At 44.0% G+C, this 21825-nt stretch overlaps 2 protein-coding genes across 2 annotated transcripts in view; both read right to left on the bottom strand.

Moving 5' to 3' along the window:
- Positions 1–21825, bottom strand: part of SLC30A5 (solute carrier family 30 member 5) — a 174109-nt gene that overhangs the window by 58281 nt on the left and 94003 nt on the right. The gene's annotated exons all lie outside the window — the stretch shown is intronic.
- SERINC5 (serine incorporator 5) overlaps positions 1–21825 on the bottom strand; it is a 43953-nt gene that overhangs the window by 13404 nt on the left and 8724 nt on the right. Inside the window, exons 2-7 of the mRNA XM_075526617.1 lie at positions 16479–16646; positions 9163–9341; positions 8809–8891; positions 5793–5886; positions 3988–4199; positions 3061–3156 (exon numbers count right to left, since the gene is read on the bottom strand). Of these exons, the coding sequence (XP_075382732.1) occupies positions 3061–3156; positions 3988–4199; positions 5793–5886; positions 8809–8891; positions 9163–9341; positions 16479–16646 (832 nt within the window). The remainder of the gene's footprint in view (positions 1–3060; positions 3157–3987; positions 4200–5792; positions 5887–8808; positions 8892–9162; positions 9342–16478; positions 16647–21825) is intronic.

The following is a 21825-nucleotide window of genomic DNA, read 5'->3' as shown; positions in this document are numbered from 1 at the left end:
ATAGTACAGAGCTGAGATCAAAAATTTCCTTGGCAGCTGGGGTGCCTTGAGGACAACTATGAAATTCATACTCAGTGAAAAAAGGTGGCGTGTAGCTGCCCTGTTCTCACACTGATATACAGAAGACCAAAGAAAAGGAGATTAAGCAGTTAAAGGCAAGATTTTATTTTAACATCTTCACAAATACGACTTTTAGGTCCTTGAAATGAAACCAATTCAGTCCTCGATGTTCCAAGGTGCATCTGGCTGTTTAGTGTCCGCTTGGGGTCAAAGCAAAGCAGAGCAGTAGCCTGTGGCACCACTCCAAAGCAAGAGATTACAGCTGCACCTTATCTCAAATCAAGAGCTTTTTGAGCCAATGCTGTTTAAGGCAAACTGTGTTCCCATCTCCTCTTTCGTTCCAGCGGGAACTCTGCATCCCCATTGGGACAGCACAACTGTTTGTAGGGGCAGAGGGCAAAATGTAGCAAAGGCTACCTCCAGGTTAAAAATAAATTAAAAAAAAAAAAAAAACAAAACAAAACCAAAAAAACTGACCTGGTGGGGAAGGACTTTGTGTGGCCCTGCAGGGCTGCACAAACAGCTTTATCAGCACACAGCAAGGACAGTGTGAAGGTGGGAGCAAAAGAAGGGATGACAAGCCTTTACAGACTCATAGAATCATTTAGGTTGGAAAAGACCCTTAAGATCGAGTCCAACCGCAAACCCAACACTGCCAAGTCCACCACTACACCATGTCCCTAAGCGCCACGTCTACACATCTTTTAAATACCTCCAGGGATGGTGACTCCACCACTTCCCTGGGCAGCTTGTTCCAATGCTTGACAACCCTTTCAGTGAAGACATTTTTCGTAATACCCAATCTAAACCTCCCCTGGCACAACTTGAGGCCATTTCCTCTGGTCCTGTGGCTTGTTACGTGGGAGAAGAGACCGACCCCCACCTCTCTACTACCTCCTTTCAGGTAGTTGTAGAGAGCGATAAGGTCTCCCCTCAGCCTCCTTTTCTCCAGGCTAAACGACCTCAGTTCCCTCAGCTGCTCCTCACAAGACTTCTGCTCCAGACCCTTCACCAGCTTCGTAGCTCTTCTTTGGACACGCAAACACCTTGGCCAGAGACGTGCAGAATCCCCCACCTGCGCCCATCAGGGACACATCTGCAGCAAGGCAAGTCCACTGTTTGCCTGACTTGCCTAAAAGGCAAGTCTGGCACCAAAAAGCTAATGCACACCATGATAAGCGCAGGTTCAACAGATATTACCTTTTGTTTGCCCACTCCTTCTAAACACATTTGCAACTCTGCTTTTTGGGTATTGCAAACAAATACTTGTAGCTTGCATTTTCTTCAAGCCTGGTTTGCAAGGTGGCCGATTTGCAAGACGGCCAATTTTAAAGTCCCTCCTTGAGGAATGAGTCAACATTAAGTAAGTTCATGGTAAATCTGAGTGACGGGGCATGGGACACCTCACTAAGTGCCAGCACCCCATACATTCTCCAGCACATGCCACTGTAAAAGCTGCACAGGCTGGTATGAGAGTCCTTATCACACAGACAAGGGAGAAAGGAGCATATCTGAAAGCAGATGACAACCAAGAGAGTTCTCTGGCCTGGGAAGACAAGGAGGAGCATCTGATTCAGGAGGTCTGAGAGAGCATGCTTGATGCATACTCTGACAAATGCAATAACCACACATGCAATACACACAAGAATCAGAGCATTCACTTAACTGCTGAAGGCTTTGACTGTCACAAACATGAAATAACAGAAGACCAATGATTTAATAGCATACATCACTTTCTTCCCCTTCTTCCTTTTTTTTTTACACTGTATCAAGTCTTATAAGTAATTCAGATGCCTTCTAAATTAACTTCTATATTCATTCAAAAACACTGCTTAAGCTCCGTAAGTAAATCTTCCACCTAAATACTGTCTGTTTTTCCTTCTTAGCTCTAGAATACATTTGCGTGTGTGGGCCTGTGCCTACACAAGCGTGACAGAGAGAGATTCTTTCCCCCATCTCTCCCCCTTCTTCTTGGGAGGTGTCTGCAAAAACTTTTCCTTCCTGCCAATGGACTTTTTTCCCTCTAGTTATTGTTGTTTCAACTATTGAACACTAGAAGTTGAGCAATAATAAAGAAAGGGTTTTTAGCATTACTAATTTGAACCAGAAGAGTCTTCTGTAAGTGAAAAGAATGCTCCTTGTCCAAATAGGTGAATAGATGAATAGGTGATGGTTACCTGGGAAAAGGAAACAGTTCGAGTTGTGCTTGTAAAGTCTTGCTGTGTTTTTGTAGCATAAAGAACTTAGAACTCTAGGGAGTTCCCTACTCCTGACTTGCAATGCCAGTGGTTAGAAGGCAAGTGGAGTACAGGAACTCTGCTGAAGAACAGCATGATCTCAAACAACTGCAACATAACTGCAAGTCCTTTCTCAGAATGTTTCCTTTCAAAAGAAAAGTCAAGTGGTACTCAAGTTTTTGCTCCGGTAGGAGTCCACAGCTAAGGCTGTCTAGCATACCAATTCTAGGAGAAAATAAGTTATTTTAGTACCCACTCTCAGTGCCAGCAGCTACTAACTAGTGGTGGACCTAGTAAACTTTTGGAGGGAGCTGACCACCTAGCTTCTTCCAGAGGCATCCAACAGCCATTTGTCCCACCTCCTTTTCCATCATGTGACCAAACACGTTACATACTTAGTCATGTCCTGTTGTCCTGTTGTACGAGAATATGCACTTGCCACATGAGGGATAGGCTACAAGATGCTGGGAAATTTGTCCATAGGAAACAGACTGGAATTGCTCTGGTGCAACAGATGCAACTCACCCAAGGTAAATTAAGCTCCCCTAGACCAAAACATTTAAGGTACATGGAGAGTGTCAATTGCATAGTCTCTCTGCTGCACAGATTTATTTTTAGGATTTGCAATTTCTTCTGCATAGGCCAGAACAAACCAAACCCAGCACTCCTATATCCCTGAATTTGCTAATTCAGGTTTGCTAAATTCTTGCTTTTAATAAATGGCGTGTCTAAAAGAATCTACATAAAGCATTAGATAACTTACTGGTTTCTGGTGGCTTGCTGGATAGTGCTGAGAAAGTGAGGTACATAACATAGCAGCTGATAACTCCTGACTGCAGCAAACCAGAATGAGGTTGGCCTTTACAAGAAAGAGGAAAATAAGTTATTTTTGCAGACATTTTAACAAACTGAAAAAGAAATTCATATCCTTTAAAGAACGGCACACTAGTATCTTTCAGAAGAGAAGATCTTTTATGTTTTACTTAAAGCATAGGTAACTTTGAGGCAGTTTAGATACATTTCCACTGGCATGTAAAGAGAAAAGAGCCTGTGCTTTAGTTCTGCTGGCTGTTTTGGAAAAGCATTAAAGATTCCCACCTAAGTAAAGAATCACCCCTCTGCTCTCGCCAAAAGCACCAGCTTTCCAAAAGCTATTGACAAGCTGCCACAATAGTTTTGTTTGCCCATAAAATTTGTGTTGGAGTCACTCAAATTACTATTTCCAGGTCCAATGTATGCAAGATACTAACAGCACACATAAAAAATACCAAAGCATGAAATACTGCTGTCAGCTTCTCCAGACCCAAACTTTACAGCAGATGGTAAATCATAAGCAGTCAAAAGTAAATGGTAAAACAGTGGTGAATGAGTTTGACAGCTATTACCTCAACTGCTACCACTGCAAGAGTTGTGTAAAATCCACAACACATTACCAGCCACCAGCACATGAGCCTTCTTTACAGTATGACTGCCTGATGGCACACTCAAAATATCTCACACCACTGTAGTTTTAGCAGCTGAGCTGATGACCAGCAATAGCACTTCATAGTGTAGATAAAGGGACAGGGGCAAGATCAGCACCAGCTCTGAACTATCATGAGACTTTCTGCCCAGAACATGACACATGCCTCCAGGCACACAACTGTGGCAGCACCAGAAACCCAGGAGGAGAAGAGGTCAGTGGACTCACGATTCTGGACACAGGGTGATATGGCCACCAGTGACACAAAGAGGCACAGGCCACCGTTAACACCGATCAGGACCTTGTTGTACATGCAACCCTCTGAGCGCGTGTAGAAAAGAGCCATGAGGACCAGGGCTGCCACAGCGACAGAGTACAAGATGAGAGTGACCAGGGCGAGCAAACCATTCCACATCTGCTTGTGGTTTGCACCTGCAGTCCTGGGGAGAGAGAGAGAGACAAGCACCTTATCTTTATCTTCCCTTCCCCCCAAAATAAAATTCAAATAGCTGAATAGTTCATACCCTCAAAGACAGTGCGTACTTTCCCGCAGCATGAGTACGTCATTACACCAACACAGGCCCTTGCAAAGTTCCTCCCATGAAACAGAGGGAAACATTCTTTAGCATTAGTGTTTATCTCCTGTATTATCATGCCCAGCTGTTTCTGTAATTATAACCCAGTGTGACTCCAAGAACTCCCAACCTCTGGGATCAGCCCATCAACACATCTCAGCTCAATACTTCAGGGATTTCCTCAGCGGCAACTTGGAGTGCCCCAGGCTCAGCTAGCAAGTGGTGCTTTTCACACAAGGACAGCAAAGGCATATTGCTTGGCACAGCCTCTCTTCTGCCCTTTGCACTACCGTGACAGTTTTACTACCCTTTTGCTCAAAAAGCCTCCTCTCCATTTGGGTCTATCCCACCAGTCTCCCTCAGCTAAAGCGTGGTCCATCTTGTTTTCCTCTCTTCACCTTCCAAACACCTCTTGAAAAGATCACTGTTTTTTTTCAGGAGTAGCAACTAAAAAAGTTGTTTTGGCACAAAGGGCTTTTTGGTGCATGGAAGGTTTTTTTGGGTTTTTTTTGTTGTTGTTGTTTTGTTCTGTGGAAACGTGACATTTTAAAAGAGTATCTAATGTGAGAGTGCTAAAGTTAAACGCTGCTGCTGGAGATCTTTCATCCACAGAAAAGCAGCTACAGTAATTAGCAGTAAAAATATCTGTGGTATAAGGAGATCTCACCTCTTCCTCCCCAAAACCAGGCATCTAACAAAGCCCAAAAGTTTGCTAAAACTCTTCCTTAGCAGTCAGTATGCTAACTAGAACAACAGAGGACCGCAAAGGTTTGTAGAGGAAGAAATGTGAGACAGAAAGGGTGGAGGTGGAGGCAGGAGTTCCTGTGTGTATGTGGGAGGACAATTTAAATATTTTAAATAGATAGGAGGGTAAGGGCTAGGAAGGTAATAGCAAACATGCTTAAACCAGAAATTAAGTCAATGCCAAAATGGGGTATATGTGGGTTGATAATGGAATCTTGCATATTTAGATGAAAGCAAAGAAGCTGAAGAGAAAGTAGCAGTTCTCATGTTGAGGAAAAAAAAAATTGATGTGCATGAAGCTGACACAAAAAAAGCAGGATTTCCCAGTTTACATCACTGCAGACAGTTTCACTGTTACATCTTGCAAATCTAGTTTTATTCTCTTGCACCACTCTGTTTCTTAGCAGGTATATTTTCATATAAAATATAAAACAACTTTAAACAACTTAAATATACAACATGCTACTACTTATTAGAAGCCGAGCAATTTAGGTTAAGAATAAATCAGCAGAGTAGAAGTGAGTAAGGAGGAAACATTTCTGCTGGAGAAGGAGAAAGTGAATGAACCAAAGATGAACAGCTCTAAATATTGACATTAAAGTGTCTTATTTCAGAAATTCCATCCATGCTACCTTTAAATTCTTTGTTACGAGAAATGTATTGTTCAGGAGTCCACCAGAATTTTATGCAAATAACTACTTGCCCAACACATACCAATTTTTATTCCATTTGTGTGCGAACTCAACAAGCAGGATGAGCTGAATGGCAATGAAAAGGAAACCTCCTGTTGCTCCTACGTAGCGCCAGGCTGCAAGGCAGAGAGGCAGAAAATAGGTCAAACTGCAGTCGCGTTTTCCTTGTGATGGAATTATTGCCTATGCAGTGAAGCTGTTACATGGTTTGAATACCTCAAGCCCACAGATGTAGCAGGAGATGAGAGATTTCAGCTGAAAGGCCAGCTCAGCTAAGTCAAGATTAGCTCCGTGATGAATTCAGCTTGCAACCTGCTACACTTTCAAAATAAGCCTGTTAGGATATTTACCGAGTTTCCCCAACCTAGAGAATTTTTGTGGAGACCATGAGTTACTATATTCAGGCAGAAAATAATGAAGCCTTCATTTGTGACTGGCAGGAGGGAGGTGGTGTGAAGGCATTTCACAGGAATATAAACCCTGAAATTGCAAGGTACTGGAACCCAGTACTAAAAAGGGCAATTTCTTCCCTTCCAGATTCCAGTAACACAGAAAAACAAAGGTGGGGCTTATCTATTTACAAATGCTGTCCTGAGCCACTCCCAGACACGGGAACACTTCGGTATTCACTGCCTAGTTTTAAGACAGGTTATTTGACTACTTAACCATTGACCTACATATACTGTATTTAGGTAGCTGTTTGGATACTTCGGACAACAGATCTCTTATGTGCAACATCAGAAGTTTCTGAGGAAATACAGATACCTATTTAAATGTTTAGTTGCATATACAGCTTGTACAGCCTGTGCTGCTGCGCAGTGCATGGCCTATAAAAGACTCCAGGCATGCAGCTGATTTCAGTGAAGATCAATGAAGTGCATTAGCAAGTTCAGCCATATCCTACCATTGTGTTTTCCTTTCAAAAAAAACTTGTATAAGTGATGTGGAAGAACAGAACAGTCAGGGCACGTTACCCTTAACAGATGATGTAGAGATTTTTTTTTTTTCACTGTACCATAAGCTCATTATTTGACAGCAAGCAAAATGCCATTTGTCTGGTTTTGCTAAACTTACTGTATGCGCTTGATAAGCATGCTGTTCTTCAAACAAACAAACAAACCAAAAACCGGAAGAAGCTAGCATGTAAAAAAGAACATAAAAAATAGGCAGGGAACAAGGTGTGCATGCGTGTTTGGGAGAGGTAGAGCAGGAAAAAGCAGACCACCAATGGAGTGAGTAATTAAATAGCCAGACTCAGGATCTCCCACTGCCACAGGCAGGACACTGTGGGATGTTTTACGGATCCATCATAGATAAGGTTAGCATGGCCAGTGTGGATTTAACACTACAGCCCACAGAAACGTAGTTCTTGCACGTAATACTCCTCCTCCATGATTAACAAACTGCTAAGCATGGGAACCATGGCAAGAGCTTTTTTCTAATAAAAAATAAGCAAACCGGGAGAATGCTAACCAAAAAAAAACGGAAAAAAACCAGTGTAGGTTTCCTGATGGGAGTGAAAAAAATGGGAAAACAAAACCACACAATACCCAAACCATCTGTAAATCTCAAATTCAGGGGCTGACTGGAGTACAGTTTAGCAGGATGCGCAGAATACAGCTTTAGACAGAAAAGTCAAGGGCTAATTTCGGGAAGAAAGCTTGTTATGCTGTATCTCCACACTAGGTTAGACTGCTGTTGAGAAACAGCACTCTAATCAGCACAAAAAGTTCCGCTTCCCCTTTTCCCCAAACACTTCAGGTCTTGACGACTTTCCACCATGAAAAGGGTCACTTGCAAAGATCATAGGCAGTCTCTCTCGCTCATGAGTACAACACATTGCACTGCTACATCTTTCTAATCCAAACAGTGATTAGATACTAAGGACAAGCACATACAGCCATCCTGTGACTTTGCAGAGGAGAGGAATAGGAATAAGGAGCTCTTCACTTCTGGGTCATCAAACTGAACCAGCACCAAACAAACAGCTAGCAAGAGCAAGAAGCTGAATTACACCTATCAGTGGTTTACTTGAAGTGGTTTTTACCTTAGTTTCCCAGAGTACTGTGCTCATAGTATGTCTGCCCACTCTATTCTCTTCCCTTGTGTTACTCCTTCCTCACCCCCTTTTTAAACACCCCCGCTAGAGGAGATTAGTGTTGAAAACACAGGTAACCAAGCAAGCTGTAGCGGAAGCAGGCAGCAGATACAAACGCTCCTTTGCATTACTGATCCCACGACTTTCACCTGCCCAGACTCAACAGCTTAAGGGCTTACAAGTACCTAGCAAACTGAAGAGCAGAAACTCATCTTGGTATCACCGGGATTTTTGCTCCTAGCCCACAAGAGGCCTGTGAGAAGCCCCCCCAGAGCTGATGTTTAAGCACTGGGCCAGTCCCAGCGTGCTTGTGTGGTGCCAGGGCATGTTCCAAAACTGGAAATGCTTCAGACATGGCACCCTCAGCAGAGCACTTGCAATATGCCCCAAGAAGTCTAACTTTACCTTATTGCATTTACACCACCAGCCTGAAAGCTACATCCCAAATTATTTTGCGGCACTGCAGGTTTCCAGGCAGCAAACACCAGCGCCCGGCAGGTCACCATGCCCCGTTGAGCACTGGCACCTCTCCACCGTGCAGCACGGACCTCGGCTGCTCGCTACGGCAGAGCTACCTGCACAAGCCAAACTGACACGTGCCTCTGAGTTCTTGAGTAAACAATTTCTTACGCACCATTACAGCTGCCTGCTTTCTTAAAGAATTTGCAAGACAGCACCGCAGTGGTATTTTTACCTACCCATTTGGCCTGCTGTTGGTCAGAAAAAAACATGCTCTTCACTGCACATTCACACGGAGACCACGTGCTCTGTGCACGCAGAGTTCTCCCCAAACAGCTCCAAATATTCCCTTTGCACCGGGACTATACTGGCTTTACTTGAAGAAATACTGCAATATTCACATTGATCAGACCTTTAGGATTTATAACCACTCACAAGGTAGTACAGAACAAAGCAGCATAACAACACAAGAAGGACGTACCATTGAGGAAAGTGTCCTGATCGGGAATGAAGAAGGCTCCTGAGCACATTGCTGCCAGAAGTATAAGTTTAATGAACCAGAATCTGGATGAGAGGGGAAAAAAAAAAATCTGATTATAATAGGAATTAGATGTCTTCAACTCAAGTACCATGAGAAATCTCTATTTAAAACCCTACAAGAGAAAAAGCAGCCTTTGATGACTGATTGTCACTTTAGTTAGTTTTCACTTGACTGCATTATTTCTGACAAAAGCAGTATTGGGTTTTTTTTTGCTTAGTACTACAACCAACTGGAAAGTAGGCAGCATAAACCTGTAAAGAGAAGTGGAAATTAAGCAATCAAACAAATACTCACCCATTATGAATGTATGCTCGGCAGCTTTTGCTGCTGTTAATTTTGATGGTGAACAAGAAGAACAAAAAGAAGAAACAGGCCATTCCAAAACAGACTTTGTACACCGCAGAGTATCCCACCAACTTCTCGCACATCTCACCCGCCTGAATACCCTTGCACATCTGCTTGTAGAAGGGAATCTGAAAAGCAGAACATGTTACAAGCCATTAGATAGGACACAGGGCCCCTTGTAACTAAGCATGTCTACATCTATGCACCACTGACTTTTCACTGGCTTCATTTAACAGTTTTCATTCTTGATACCCCTCAAGCAGAATTTAAGGGTTCAAGGGACATAAAGAAATGTAAAACACAAGGGACTGGGTTTTCCAGAGCCTCAACTCTCAACTCCTTCCAGACATTTTGGGGTACAAGTCCACCTACCTTTCCTTCAGCTCTGTTGGCTTAAGCCATCCCTGCCCCTTACTGCTTATCCCCTCACCCTGGGGACCCTCTCCCTTCTTCCCGTGCTTTACAGCAGAAGACTTTGATTGCTTCAGTAATCCAGCGTACATGAGACATAGTGGCGGTTTTACCCGCCGAAGGGGCATGAGTGGGGCTGCAGGGCAGGAAGCTCTGGCTCGTGCTGCCCTTGGTAGCAATGTAGACCGAAGCACACCCAAGCGGCACAGGGGCAGCAAGCCCCCTCCCCTCCATCACAGCCTCCGAAAGGGAGTTGTGCCAGTTGCCCTGATTTTGTTTTAAGTTAACAGAAAGGCAGGAAAATTCCACCTTTCTTTTGACTCATTAAATGTTTGCCCTTGAGGTCTTGCTCTCGCCATGAGGGGAAAGCAAACAGCTGCACATTTTGGCTTCAGTTTCACCAGGCGGAGATGATGCTGGGCACTCAAAAAAGGCCTATGTGGCCAGGACCTGCTCCTGTGGGGTGCCTCTGTGCAGACACCACCCCTCGCAGCCAGGGAGTCATTCAGCTGCGCAGAAATACAGGCATTTAATTACAAAGCCACTGTTCATTTCAAAGACAGAATGGCCTCTCTGTACACTCACAGCCCTCAGCCAAGGCTGGTGAGACCAGTCGAGCAACACATCAAACCCCCTGGAGCTGATCGCTGCTACCTGCACAGGTAACGGGAGGAGACAGAAGACAATGTGTGCCAGGACACAACATATTCAAATAATTAACTCGGGCAAAGGAAATGGGAATCTGACTTCAGAAAGCATTCAGCCAGGCCAGATTTTGCTTAGGAAAAATATACAAAGATTGTGGGCAACGTCATCCTTGAACATTTCCAAGAAATTAGCAAAGATGGGTCTCTCCTCCCTTCAGCAGGCAGGTCAGTACACAAAACCAGGACAGGGCAAGAACAAACAGGACCTGAGAGCAAGCAATCAGGCAGTGTTCCCAGCTGGCTAGAAAGCCATCCGAGATGCAGGAAACACATAAACTGCCGGCTTCCAGCCAGCAGGCTCTGAAAGCCTGCTTCCCTCAGCAGGGTATGCAACTTCCCATCATGTGCCAGCAACCCAAACCAGTCAGGAGCTTAACAACGCTCCTAGCAGCTTCCCAAAAAGAGCAAGTATTTTAGCAGCTCACAGTAACACTGAGTTGCTGTGCTAAGCATAGCAAACCTAACTCCAGTACCAAGCTGATCCTAGGAGGGCCAGAACCAGCCGAGGAGGTGAAAAGCAGGTCTTGTGGCAGCTGCGTGGTGTTACAAGAACGGATTCAAGCTGGGCCACTCTGAGACACTCTTTCAGAAGCAACTCAGAGATGAGTAGCCACTGTGTAAGAAGCTGGACAGTAAACGAATAGCTGTGGCTAACTTGCATCAAAGAGTTTTTACAGAGCTCCTGAGAAACTGTCTGGAGCACCAGGGATGCCTTTCCCAGGTCTTGAAAGGCAATGAAACATCAGACTGGGCAAACGTGCCAGCATTCAAAACCAGCAAATGGATTGACTGGAATAATTAAGAGACCTATCAATGCCACAGTGATGCCAGGGCAAGCCAAGGGGCCACAGCAATGCCAGGGAAAGCAACTGGGCTATCAATTAATGCTTTCCAGTTCTTTGCTTATAATAACCATCAGTCAGCAGCGATTAAAAAGATGTATAATATTGAACTACCAATATTTCTGAGAAAATTAGATATTTGATATAGACGATAGTACTGACCAAGGAGACAGATTTCTGTAAGATCTGTACTTGGTACCAAGCAGCATTTTGCTTATGAAACTTACAGAACAAAACAAAAAGTACCATGGAACTTGATTAATTGACGAGTTGATTAAAAACAGATCTCTGGGTAACTGTAAACGGGCATCTTCTTTAATTGCATAGGTTTCTACAGAGATCTTGACGGGATTTTTGACCCTATATGTTCTTTTCTCCATTTAGTAGTAATTTCCTTACAGATCTGGCCGAGAGAAAATGGATGGATTCATATGAACAATAGCTCGGTTTGTGCCTACACAAGCAACAAAGAGCTCAGCCACCATGTAGTATGCACAGCACTATGCAGTAATAAGTGATGGTCACAGGAATAGTCCTGTGGGATTGAACGCCCTTTTTGGAGACGCGTGATCCTGAAGGAACAAAACAAGAATAAAACCAAACTCTTGGGGATCCCGGCAGATAATAAACATGAGCACAATGCTGGGGACAAAAGGGCTGATGTAATGAAAAGGGCATGTTTTCGTGAGAGGACGGTCTACTGCTGGGAACAATTTATCAAGGCTCATGTGACTTCTTCACTAAAAGTTAAAAAAGACTAATTTTTTTTTTTTTTAATTTTAAATTCTGTATCTCTGAAACATGTTCAGCTGCTGAGCAGCCTGTCCACCCTATGTGATTTACCAGGCTTTCCATTTGCTGGGTAGTTTTGCCAGCTGTTAAAGTCACGGATTAGTTATTTGCCAAGTTTGATATAGTGAAACATCTACTTTTATACCTTTAAAAGCAACATAAGCTAAATTCTTTGGCCTCTGAGTATGGGTCAAAGCGTTCTTGCTGCAGAAACTTAGTATCCGCTCAGATAACATAAATGCATCGGTTGCTGCGCAAACAATGATGTTATCACAGCAAGGTCAGCAATTTTCCAAGTGCAGTGAAACCCTTTGAGACGATAGCAACATCTACAGGAACAGGGACAGACTGCCCTGAGCTTGCTTTCCCCTCACTGTGAGCTCCTGGCGCCCGAAATAAATGCAGTGGAAGAAGCAAGCCAACACGGCCACACTGCGTCCAGGCTGCAGCCAGCTGGGGCTTGGTCACCTCTGAGCTTGGGCCTGCCTGCACCCAAACATGTGAATGCAGGAGCGCGGGAAATAGCATCAGAGGGGGAATAGGAAGGAAGAAGAGTGTAGAAATGGGCGTGAAGGAGACTCTTTCATCTGGATGTCCTCATCCAACAGAGGCAGAATGTGGCAGACGAACTTTGCTATGGAAATGGAGGAAGCATGGAAGAAAATTTGTGTTAAGTGGGGAGACAAGGGCAAAAAACCAGGTAAAACCACCTGTCTTGAGCGGCTGAGAAATGGAACAGAAAAAACAAAAAAAAAAAAATCAGACCAAAACACACGCCATCTTGCATCTATGGCTAAATTCTTATTAGAAATAGGCAATGGGCATCTGCACTTAAAAAACTCATCTTTGGTAGAAAATTTGGGGTTTGACACACTATAATGCAGTTAAGGGCCAAGATATAAACCCGGCTGGGGAAACAAGCCTGAAAGCATGCTCTGCCAGAACATGTAGCCATCTAGAACTGAACTGCTTTGACACAACTGAACTGGTTTTTACTGGTGTTTGTTTTCCTGGAAACATCTTTCTTATTTTTGTTTTCATTATTTAAGTAGGACATGGATATTTCCAGGGTGAAACCACTAGTTTTGAAACAGCTTTAACATTAAAAATTTAATTAAAGAAAACCAAACAAAACACTATTTCAACAGACCAAAACAATTCTCTCCCTTTTCTTCTCTCCATTATTCTTTCAAAGCCTGTGAAATGCAAGGTTTTGCTTCAACAGAACATTTGTGAGTAAAGCTGTACCTGTTTTTCAAAAAAACAGAATAACTGGAAGAAAGTAATATATGGATCAAGGCATAGAAGCACTTCTTCAAGTTGGGTCCTGCTTTTCTTCATTTTGGAACAGAGTCAAGTCTCTAAATCATTTTGTGTAACTGCATATTGGTCTTTTCTGTCTTTCTGTCGCCATCACTGAGGCTCTCATGTCTTGCTTGATGCTCTACCCCATCTTTTGCCTTGATACGCAACCTTGCTTCTCTGAAATCTATTCTACAAGCTACTATTCAAAATATTTTCCTGGTCAAAACTATCCACTGCTTCCCTACCCCTCCATTGCCTCTTGCTTCTTCCTCAGAGATCAAACACAAACACACTTCCTTGGTTTCTTTGCACATTTTTCAGAATTTAACCTTTTGGGCCTCTCTCCTTTGGTGTTTCATGGGCGCAGGAACAGCTCAGGAGATGGGGAAGAAGAATGAAAACAACAGAGAAAAAACTACCCCCCAAAAGACACTATTCAGTTCTTAAGGCTTACCACAAAATACGATGTCCTCAAAATGCTGCTGGTTAGATTAGGAACCAAGGTTTTGAAACCATAACCAAATACTCCACAGGTACCGTGTCCTCCCACTGACACATGGTTTCGTCTACCTGCCAACCTTGGTGAGGAAGTGAAAGTTGTGCTCCCCGGGACAGTGCCTCATTTTTCCAGCCATGTTGCAAGGCACAGAGCAGGTCCCCAGCTCTGGGCTGGCATTGGCAGAGTCTGGCACCTCAGGAACTGAAAAACTGTCCTAAACTTGTTTTAATAGACAGAATGCATGACCATGGGGATAGATAAATAGTGCAAAACAAATACAAACATTTTTTTTAAGTCTCTGTTTAAGGTGTCCATAAAAGATGTACATTTGCTGTTGCTTCCTCTCAAAATAAAGCCAAAGGACCAAGTGCTACAATAAATACTTTTAGAAGTACTTTAGACTTGGGAATTTATAGCAAATCAACCAAAAAAAGGTCTCACTGACAAGGGAGAGAGTCCTTTCACGTAACATCAGCATGAGTATTTGAACTATAAACTGGTAAAGCAGACACATGGTTCCCTGCCAAGATTATGGCTCCAAAGGGACTGCACTAAAATTTTAAATTTTAATTTTAATACAAAAATTTAAAAATTCTAATTAAAATTATTTAAGATTCTGTCTCTCAAGAAAGAGAAGGTGAGGTCCTAGAAACCTCATGCAAAGTGTTTGCTTACAGTGTGGCTTCAGGAGCTAGGAGTGCTCCACGGTCCAGCCAAAAGCGAATCAGTAAGTGCCCAGCACTTGCAAAACACAGTTCATCATTGGGAAGCTGAGACTGGTTAGTCTGAATAAATATTTTCAAGGTGCACTCTATTGCAACTGGGCTGAATTAGCTTCAGGAGTCTTTGAACTTTTAACAGCCCCGAACATAATTATTAAATTAGAGAGCAGATAAAGAAAGCCTACTTTCAGATGGTCCATTTCCCATTCAAAGACATCAAATGCTCTAAATTAAGAGGGTGATTATCTTTCCACTTCACCCTAACAGCTACTCTTTGTGCCATTTCTTCCCACACTGAGCTTTCAAGACTATGAACTGGAAAAGAAATTTGGCAATACTGAGAAGCATGTTGTTGAAGGCTTCTTGAATCACTTTTCTGTTGGATAAAGAGTGAGTTTTTTGTTAGGGATACAAGCTGCATTAAAACCACACTACTGATGGAAAATGACTTTATGAAATTTGGATATGAGCACGTAATTTGTCTCCCACACACTTGAGTTCCTTGGGTTATTCACTTTATTGCCAAGCTAAGCATCTAGTAAGTCAAAGTAATTTCTGGCAAGCAATTTCAGCACACACATGTTGAACAGTTTTTAAGTCGCAGCTCACAGGCAAGCATCATGTATGTACTGGGTGCTCTTACAGGGCTGTCAGCAGCTTTTGGTGGCCAGAGGTAAGATGGTGGCACTAGGATAATTCAAGAAAAGCGCTGTTAAATGGAAGAAAATTAGGACAGAACATACAAAGAGGGTACAATGGGAAGAAAGAAAGGTCACTGGCAGCAGAGCACAGAAACCCTCAAACTAGCCCCATCATAAGCCCACTGGTTCATCGGTGTTGCAGGTACAGGATGCTACCACTGGCTTCTGGATGTGGGCTGCTGCGGAGGGAAGTGTTTCACAGACAACTGAAAGTCAAGCGCAGAAGGTAAGTCGGGCATCAACTTGACCAGCAACTGGTTAAACGAGGAAAGAGCCTTAACTGTGCACGCAGCGGGACTCCCTCTTGGGAGGGTAACACAAAACAACTAGATGCCCGCAGCGAGGGAAGCGTTCTGAACCTCCAGGGCAAGCACATTCACAACCTCGAAGCAGGCCCGATGCCAAGTTTGGTGCAGAAACTTAATTTTTAAGAATTAAGCAATCCAGCCATTGTTCCCTCTACTTAAAAACAGACTTCTCTTCTTGTAGTTTGTAGAGGGCAAGAGAGGATTTGTGCTACTGAGAGCAACTTGGGTGGCTTAAGAAACTAAATCAAAGATGTAGTGCAACAGGTCTAGTGTGTGACCGCAAGCAGGCTGGTGAGCATTTAGCTTAGGAAGATTGTATTAAGACTCTGAAAGAAACTTGAGTTTTAAAATCTAGTTTTAGCCACAGCTCCTTTCATGCTTTTGAAGCTTTTTAATTAAAAAGACAATTAGAGATGAACAATATCTGCTGTGGTTAGAGGCCATGTGAACATGATGACTCAACGCACACTGAAGAAAACCCCTTGTAAAGGATCCGCAGCACTGTGCATTGCAGTAGTCTGTCACACAGCACCAAGAACACAGAATTAAAATTATAAATGCAACACTTGAAGAGTTATTTTCTAATTTGCTGCTTCTGCCACTGAACAAGTTGCCAGAGATGAACTCAATGTTAGACTGAACCGATTTGTTCTACTACAACATGCTCCCTAACAGCCCCTAATGACACTACCCACACAGCAAACCTGGGATGGGTTCACTGCAGGTTTCCGCACAATAGAAGAGGTGGAAGGCTGCTAGTCCTGTGATCCGTGACTCTTCCTGTTGTGAAACACACTCGACTGGTGAGCAATTGACAGGAAGAGGCTGAGCACGGAAAATCATCCCATCTGGGTTTGGAAGTGGATGGGTGGAAGGAATCGACCGCCTCTTCTGAGGGAGCACCCCTATATATGAAGAGCTGTGGAAGGAACCCCATTTCCTTCCAGGGGTAGCAGTGCGTTCATCTTTCTTACTTACGTGCGTTTTCATTTCGTTAGCTACTGTTGTTGACATCATGACACAACAGATGATAGTCACCAGGATGAAGTAAAGAGCATACATGAAGCGGGTGCTGGTTGACTGTTTTATCTTGGGGCAGCATTTGCAACACAAGGAACAAGCGGCAGTACCACAGCAGCAGGCCAACTGGAAAGTAAGACAAAAAACACAAGTCATTCCATCACCACCTTTAGGTTTCTATTGCAAAAGTCAGACAGGGAAGCTGGGAGACTTCCTGTAAACTCCAGAATGTCTTAAGTCCTCTCCTCCCATCTGAGCAGTATTTAAGTGGAAGCAGACTGTCTTGTTTATCAAAAGTCACTAGGTTTAAGCACATCAGTTTCTAGCTCTTCCCACATGCTAAGGATGAGAGTGAAGGGGATAAGGAGGAACCGCTCCCGATTTCTTAATCCTGCTCTTTGCTATCTCTGTGCAGCTCATGGTCCTGACATGTTTCACCCAGCAGAACAGGCATTTCAATGGTAAGGCTCTATTTCCTGCAATACACTCTCCACCCTCCATAGCGAAAAAACAAATCTGCACAAGAAGGGCACAGACTCCAAAACTGTTTGCTTTTAACATACAAAACTATTTTGTTTCTAAGACAAGCTGGAGGTTTTGTTTCAAAACAAGCAGAACAGATCCATTTCAATTCACCAGAACCATACTGTCCTTTTTAATGTGCCCTTTCTGGTACACACACACACACAACCCCCCCCTTTTTTTTTTTGCTACAGAACTTTTTATGCTACTAAAGACTTTGAGCAAATTAAAGGGGGGGAGGGAAAACTGTGTAAGCCACACTTTGGGATAGTTGTGCTGAAGGCTTTATAAACAGACAACAGCTACAAAAAAACCCAAACAAACTCAAATCAACAAACAAAAAACTGCATTAACAGTTCTAAATATTTTGGGCAGTAGAGAAGGAATCTGGAAATACTTGGATTACTGCAAACAAAGCAAAAGATAGCTGAGCTTGAAGGACCCAAAATACAACGGCACCATCTTGTACTGAAGAAAGCGAGAGAGGAAATGCAACTTCACAGTTACTTAGACACACTTTGCAACGATGAAAGTGGCGATTCCATGTGCAAGATGGCAAGAAGAAAAATCCACAGCTGCAAGGAAAATAATACCAAATCACACTTTAGCTGATACTCTCTCCAATGTTCAAACGTTATTAGAGACAGAATTCCTTGTGTATTTTAGTTCTTTTCTACTGATCTTCTGTTCATTGAAGGTCCACTAAGATAAATACCAAGAAGCATAGCAAAAAGCAGGTAATTGCCTTATTCAACAAGGAAAAAGGTACTGACTAAATCCTGAAAGGGCTCTAGCTTGATGCTCATTATTTCCTTGCTGTCAACAGTATCATTAACTTTCAAAGAAGCTGGATTCACCTTCCCTGCCTTCTGCTTTTAGAAAAGTCATATATAAAAACATAAATATAAGCCTTATTTTTATATATAAGGCAGCGCTGCCCTTGGCCAGGCCCTTCCTTGCAACAGGCAGCAGCTTCACATGGCTCCCGTGCTTAACCCAGCAGCCGCGACCACAGGAGGCATTTTTGGACATCAGCAGGCGACCAGGAGCAGGGAACCTCTCACTGCTGCCGACCCACAGCAACCTCACCCCTCGGCGCTCCCACTCCCCAGGGGCTCCCCGTGGCTAGGTGTAGCACAGGGGCCATGCACTGCCAGCGCCAGGGGCTCCAGCACGCCGCGGCCGCTTTTTCCCGGTGTTTCCTCAGCCCTCGGAGGGGCCGCAGGGATGTGCAGAGGGCCCCCCGGCTTTCTAGCAAGCAGTTGTACAAGATGGATGGCTTTTCCTAGCCCTTGCCAAGGGAGTGAGAATGCACGAGTGCCACATTTGAGTCACCCAGGCAAACTTCACTGGCTTGTATGTGCCTTCAGGTGTCAAACGCGCTGTTTTCCTGCCAGGATGCTTCCTCTACCAGCATCAATGACTGTCCGACCTGGAGGAGGGGGTTTCACGTGTGTGTTTGCAGACATGCATATCTGTTGTAAGTCCACAGAGTCTCACAACCAGACTGGTTGATCAAAGAGCCCCAAATAATTTTGAAGAAGTGTCTTGAAAAGACTCCCAGCTTATCATTTCCTCGCCATGACTATCTGCTGCAACACCCAAGCTCAGGCTTCCTGCCTTCAGACCTGCAGAAAGGGGGTAGCGGATGGGCCCTTGCCTCGCTTGACAACAGCTCTTCGCTTTGCAGAGGACATAAATCGGGGACAGTCCAACCCAGCTCCCACGCTGCCCTTCTCTCAGTTCACCGCTGGATCTCACGCCAGAGGAGACGGGGGCCTCAAACCACGCAGCTGCTAAAACTGCTGCTGCTGCAAAACAGAAATCCTCCCCAAAACACACAAAGCTCCAACTGTGGGGAATAAACAGAATGGGCTCGTGTTGGCACCAAAGCTGGAAATTAAAAATACTACGTGCATAAGGACATCGTGCAAGTATACTTTCAAAATAGAAGGCAGTGGTGGCTGAATGGCAATTTTGTTTTTTATACGTAGTGAAATTAAGTTAACTTTTACAGCATCGCTACAAGTCCAAGAAATAAGGAAACTATGGCAAGTTACTGATTCAGCAAACAAATGGAACAGTAACATTTCAATACAAAAACAAACCAGAAAAGTATAATCCATCCACTTCAGAACTATGGAAAGAAAAAGAACAGATTAAGACTAAAGGTCCTTTCAACCTCTATCAGCCAGATCCAAAGTATCCATGATGAACTTCAACTGCTGGCCATACTCACCATAATGTTAAAAACTACAGTACAGAAGTAAAAAGGTATGCAGCTTTGGCATTTGTAAGGGGAACATTTTCCTAAGCCAGGTGCTAGAGATCTCTGCCAGTGAAACCTCATCTGCGTCCAGCAACGTGTCTGCTATTCCAGTCCTGGGTCCCTGGAGCTGCTATTTAAAGTGACAGATACTTAAATAGAATATATAGCTCATTTATGCATTGTTCCACATTACTCAGAGAGACTCTAATGATAGTTTCTAATACTGAGCATGTACCCTATAAATTGGCAATATTTGTGAAATATATCAGTGTCTCCACCTTTTTTCAGATGCACTCCTTGAAGCACTCTGAATAGCCATGGAAACCACAGAAAGTTGGTTAGGTTATTCAGCCACAGTCCCAAATTTGGTGGTTTGGGTTTTTCTGTTGGTTTTTTTTTTTCTTTTTTAAACTCTGGTTATGACTAACTACATTCCAGAGGGGGCCACGATGAAATAGGTGTTACCCAAAAATAAATGAAAACAGTCTCTGTCCCAAAGAGTAAGACACTGGCCACAACCTACTGGCCCAAGAGGTTTCAAAGATGTTATCTTTGCGTGACAGACTTCAAAGCCCACATACACAATGAGTTCTCTGTTAAAAGATTGTGGTCAACGCGCAGCTGAACTACACAGTCCATCTGATGCTTCATGCTTTACCGGGGGCACAGCCTGTCTCGCCTTGCTTCTGCCTTTCGACGGCAGCCCACGGGCTGCTCAGGGCTCAGGACCCACTGGTGCAGAAGTGCAAGCCAGTAACAAATTCTTCCCATGTTAAAAAAATGGGCTGTGAAAAAAAGCAAGTAATGTCATAAACAGATTTAGCTTATCATTAAACAAAAGCTCCTCCAAAGGATGGGTTCTGCAGAAGGAAGGCGCTGTGCAGATTTCAGGACGGAGACAACCCAGACAACCCAAGGTCTGCAATCGCTGCCAGCAGGCAGGCCTTGAAAATCCTGGTCTGTACCTACAGAGCTCCTTCGAAGTCCTGTGATCCTTCCAAGTCCAGGGTCCCCAAGAGGCCAGCGCAGTGGCATCCGAAAGGCAGGCTGCTCTGGCAGGAGTTTGTCACGCTGCAGCAGATTCTGGCTTCAGCTCTTTCTCATCCAAAGGTTCCCACAAGTCAGGCAGCAAGTACAGCCACCCTGGCTCCCTCTCTAGCTTTACATCTCCTCAGCGGGTGAACTCCACAGTCTAACAATAATTACAAGCACTACGCAAATATTTATTCTTTCCACATATACTTAGAATCAGCCGGCCCCCTCACGCTAACCCACCATGCCGCCGGACCTCCACAACGTAGCCCGGCTGCCTGCTTTGCTCGGTGCTACTCTTTCGGAGCTCAAGGAGGGTGCAGTGCCAACTTGCCTGAGATCCCGAAACTTGAAAACCTAGTGTACTTGCAAACAGACTGCGCCGCGATTTGAACTGCCTGGATGATGGCTGACTTGACTGGTTTCACAACAGCAGCTGTGGAAAGCTACGTGGGAAATTTTTCTGTTAAAAAAAATTCAAAGTGCAGTTTCGCAGACATTTCTTCTGGTAGCCAGGCTGGCTTAACAGCCACTGGCTTCCCCCAGCCTTTCTCCTCTGCCAGCCACTCACTCACTCCTACCCTGCCACCAAGTACAGTTGTTTCTGCTGCTGGGGGTGACCAAACAAAGCAACCTACTGGCTAAAAAAAAGGGGGGGGGGCAGAGAAAAATGACATATCAATCCTTCTCAGCTGCTGATTTATTATGCAATGGCAGAAACAGTTTTACCGTTTCAAGTGAGGGCAAGTGCGCGGGCGGGAGGGGAGAGCAGAGGTGAATGCCTCGCAGCAGTCCCACGTGCTTTGGCCCTTCTCTGAACAGATAGGTTACAGTGGTGTTTTCCTACCACCTCATTCGATTTGAGTGCAGTAGGTTCCTGCCAATGCAGAGGAACAATAATTTTTACATCCACACAGTGAGGAGCAGAAGCAAGCAGACTATATAACAGCCCTAGTCCGTGCAAACCACTTTTCCAAGTACAGGCAGGCCTGGACGTATTTGCACACTCCCATCTTACGCCAGCCTGGAGAGTACCTACGGTTAACAAGAGTCAGACAGGTTAACAAAACAGGGTAAAAGCAGGCTTACCAACTTGCGCACAAGATATCAGCTCCCTACAATGAATACTCCACCAACATACACTTAACATCTGCCCCACACCCACGTCTTGATTTTTGCAAGCTGTGATCCAATCTGATAAATCAGTGGAATGAGGTATGATGGTAACGTTAAGCACACATGTAACTATTTACGTTCAAGACTGAGAAGTGAAGTGAAAGTGTCCTTGCCTACTGCTTTTGTAGAGACAGTGACATTTTTAGAAGGTATTTTCCACAGATGTTTCCAAAAAAATCTCAAAGGTCTTAGAAAATATTTTGTGTAGCCATTAAAACAAAGTGAGGAGTTTCAGGATCGCTGCCCAAAATAGCCTGTGGTATTTTTAAATTATACAAACCATAGGGAAACATCAAGCTTATCACA

The sequence above is a fragment of the Mycteria americana genome, chromosome Z (assembly GCF_035582795.1).
Source record: "Mycteria americana isolate JAX WOST 10 ecotype Jacksonville Zoo and Gardens chromosome Z, USCA_MyAme_1.0, whole genome shotgun sequence".
Taxonomy (NCBI): domain Eukaryota; kingdom Metazoa; phylum Chordata; class Aves; order Ciconiiformes; family Ciconiidae; genus Mycteria; species Mycteria americana.
The sequence above is the reverse complement of the archived record's forward strand: the minus strand, read 5'-3'. Positions and strand labels throughout refer to the sequence as shown.